At 67.3% G+C, this 2,161-nt stretch overlaps 1 protein-coding gene across 1 annotated transcript in view; it reads right to left on the bottom strand.

Annotated features, from left to right (window-relative positions):
* The window catches only part of SARDH (sarcosine dehydrogenase), a 40,049-nt gene that overhangs the window by 23,708 nt on the left and 14,180 nt on the right, over window positions 1–2,161 (bottom strand). Inside the window, 2 exon segments of the mRNA XM_014544220.1 lie at window positions 1,195–1,345; window positions 1,627–1,713. Of these exon segments, the coding sequence (XP_014399706.1) occupies window positions 1,195–1,345; window positions 1,627–1,713 (238 nt within the window).

Genomic DNA, 2,161 nt, shown 5'->3' with positions numbered 1-2,161 from the left:
CAGCTGGGCAGGCAGCCGCGGGCCCCAGCAGCCAGGGTGGACAGGCCTTAGCTGCCTGGGACACTGGTGCGCCAAGGCCACCGGTGAGGCAGGTGTGGGCCCAGTGGGTCTGGTTCCAGCCAGAGGCTGGGGGTGGGGGAGGGGAGGGGACGACAGCAGCCAGCCTGGCCGGGTCGGACTCGGGTCCCTGCCCCTGCAGGCAGCACTGGGTGACCTCAGGCAGGTCCCCTCCCCCCTCGGTGCCTCCTCCTTGCTATTCGTAGCAGGCGGGGCTTGGACCGGTCCATCCCCAAGGCCCCTTACAGATTCCTCATTCGGGAACATGCCCCTCCTGGGAGAGCACGTGGCACAGCCCCAGCGGACACCAGGCAACAGCAGACCACGCCGTGCCAGGCACCGAGAGGAGGTGGCCACTGGGGCGTCTCAGTGCCTGTCAGCCTGTCCCTGTGGGGCCAGACACCCCCATGGGTGTGATGTCCTATCAGGCTAGGAAGGGAGGAGGCGAGCAGAGGAGCGGGCGTGCTGAGCTGAGCCTGTACCCTGCACCCCACCGGCAGCGGGGTGTCCCGGGGGGCTGTCTGGCAGGAGCAGAAACAGCAGAGCTGCCTGAACACTGAGCGGCCCCCCAAGCTGTGGCCAGGACTGCGGCCTGAGGACAGAGCCCGGCCCACAGATCCCACTGCCCAGGCCTGTCTGGGGGCACCTGTGTCACCAGCCCCGACTCGCGGGCAACTAGGACACCCCAGCCCTGACCTCAGTGCCCCGCGGCCTCTGCACGGGTTTACTTAGCGCGGCCGCGTGCAGGCCTCGGGGGAGGGTTTACCTGCACAGACCGAGCAGCACACGCACCTCACCCAGGTCACAGGGAGGACACTGCTCAGCGTCGGGGCGCCTGGCTCCCAGCCACGCACACGCGCCAATACCCAGCTCAGCCCCAGCAGCCGGCGCAGCCCCTTCCGCCCAGGCCTTGGCCTCCCATCTACGGAGTGGGAGGATCTGACCCCACGCTGACCCCGGAGCTGGCCGGCGGGCCAGGCAACGCACTGGGACTAGAGGTCCTGGAGCTTGTAAGGGGCTGTGGAGCTGCCAGACTTCCTGGCAGACTTCCTCCCTGTCCTCCCTCACTGCCTCCTCTTCCAGGAAGCCCCCCAGGTTGCAGGGAGGGCTCCTTTCTCTCTAGCCCTGGCTATCTACCCAGGTCCCAGGGCGGCGAGGGAGGAGCCACCCCTGCCCGCCGGTGTCGGGTGCACTCGCCTGATGTCGTAGCCGTACATGTCCTTCTCCGGGCGCCCATGGATGATCCAGTGGGCCAGCTCCTGCCCGCAGCCGCCGCCCAGCATCATTCCTGCCGGGAGGGGAGCCACAATCTGCAGCCCATGTCAGAGCTGCTCGCCCCATCCGGACCCTCCCATCCCCCAGGCAGTAGCACTGCCCATGCCCGGGATCTCACACCTGGGGCGCTGCAGGCCTCCCAACGGGACCTCACCCCGTCCCTGCAGGCCTCTGTCCCCCACCCCTGTGGGCACAGGGCTCCTGGCCAGCCCCTCACCCCGCCTGGGGGAGCCCCGGGAGCTGAAGGAGAGACCGCGGTGCGGGGGTGGGGGGGGGGACGCTGCCTGGACCCACCTGCGCTGTTGAAGCCGCAGCCCAGGAAGAAGCCTCGGAGCTCGGGCGCCTCCCCCATCAGGGGCTTGTGGTCGGGCGTGAAGGACTCTGGAAGGAAGGGCGGCCTGAGCCCCCCCCCAGGCTGCGTGCCCCTAGGGTGGGGCCTCCCGAGAGGGCAGGGATGGAGGCAGGGGTCTGCACATGCTCCGTCACCCAGACCCTCCCCGTCCTGAGCGCCCACTCAATGCCACTTCCTCCAGGGAGCCGCTCGGATGGATCCGGCCGCATTTACAGCTACACTTACAGCTTTGCCGTAAGGCAGATACGTTCAAAACGGTGCGGCTCAGTGGCTGAGCGTCAGCCTGTGAACCAGGAGGTCACGGTTCGATTCCCAGTCAGGGCACAGGCCCGGGTGTCAGGCTCGATCCCCAGTGTGGGGCGGTCAGGAGGCAGCCTATCCATGGTTCTCTCTCATAGAGGTTTCTCTCTCTCCCTCTCCCTCTCTCTAAAATTTAAAAAAAAAAAAAATTGAAGAGAAAAGGAGAGAGGCCAGGGC

The sequence above is a fragment of the Myotis brandtii genome, unplaced genomic scaffold, assembly GCF_000412655.1.
Source record: "Myotis brandtii unplaced genomic scaffold, ASM41265v1 scaffold357, whole genome shotgun sequence".
NCBI classification, from domain to species: domain Eukaryota; kingdom Metazoa; phylum Chordata; class Mammalia; order Chiroptera; family Vespertilionidae; genus Myotis; species Myotis brandtii.
This window is presented reverse-complemented; position numbering and strand designations above follow the sequence as displayed.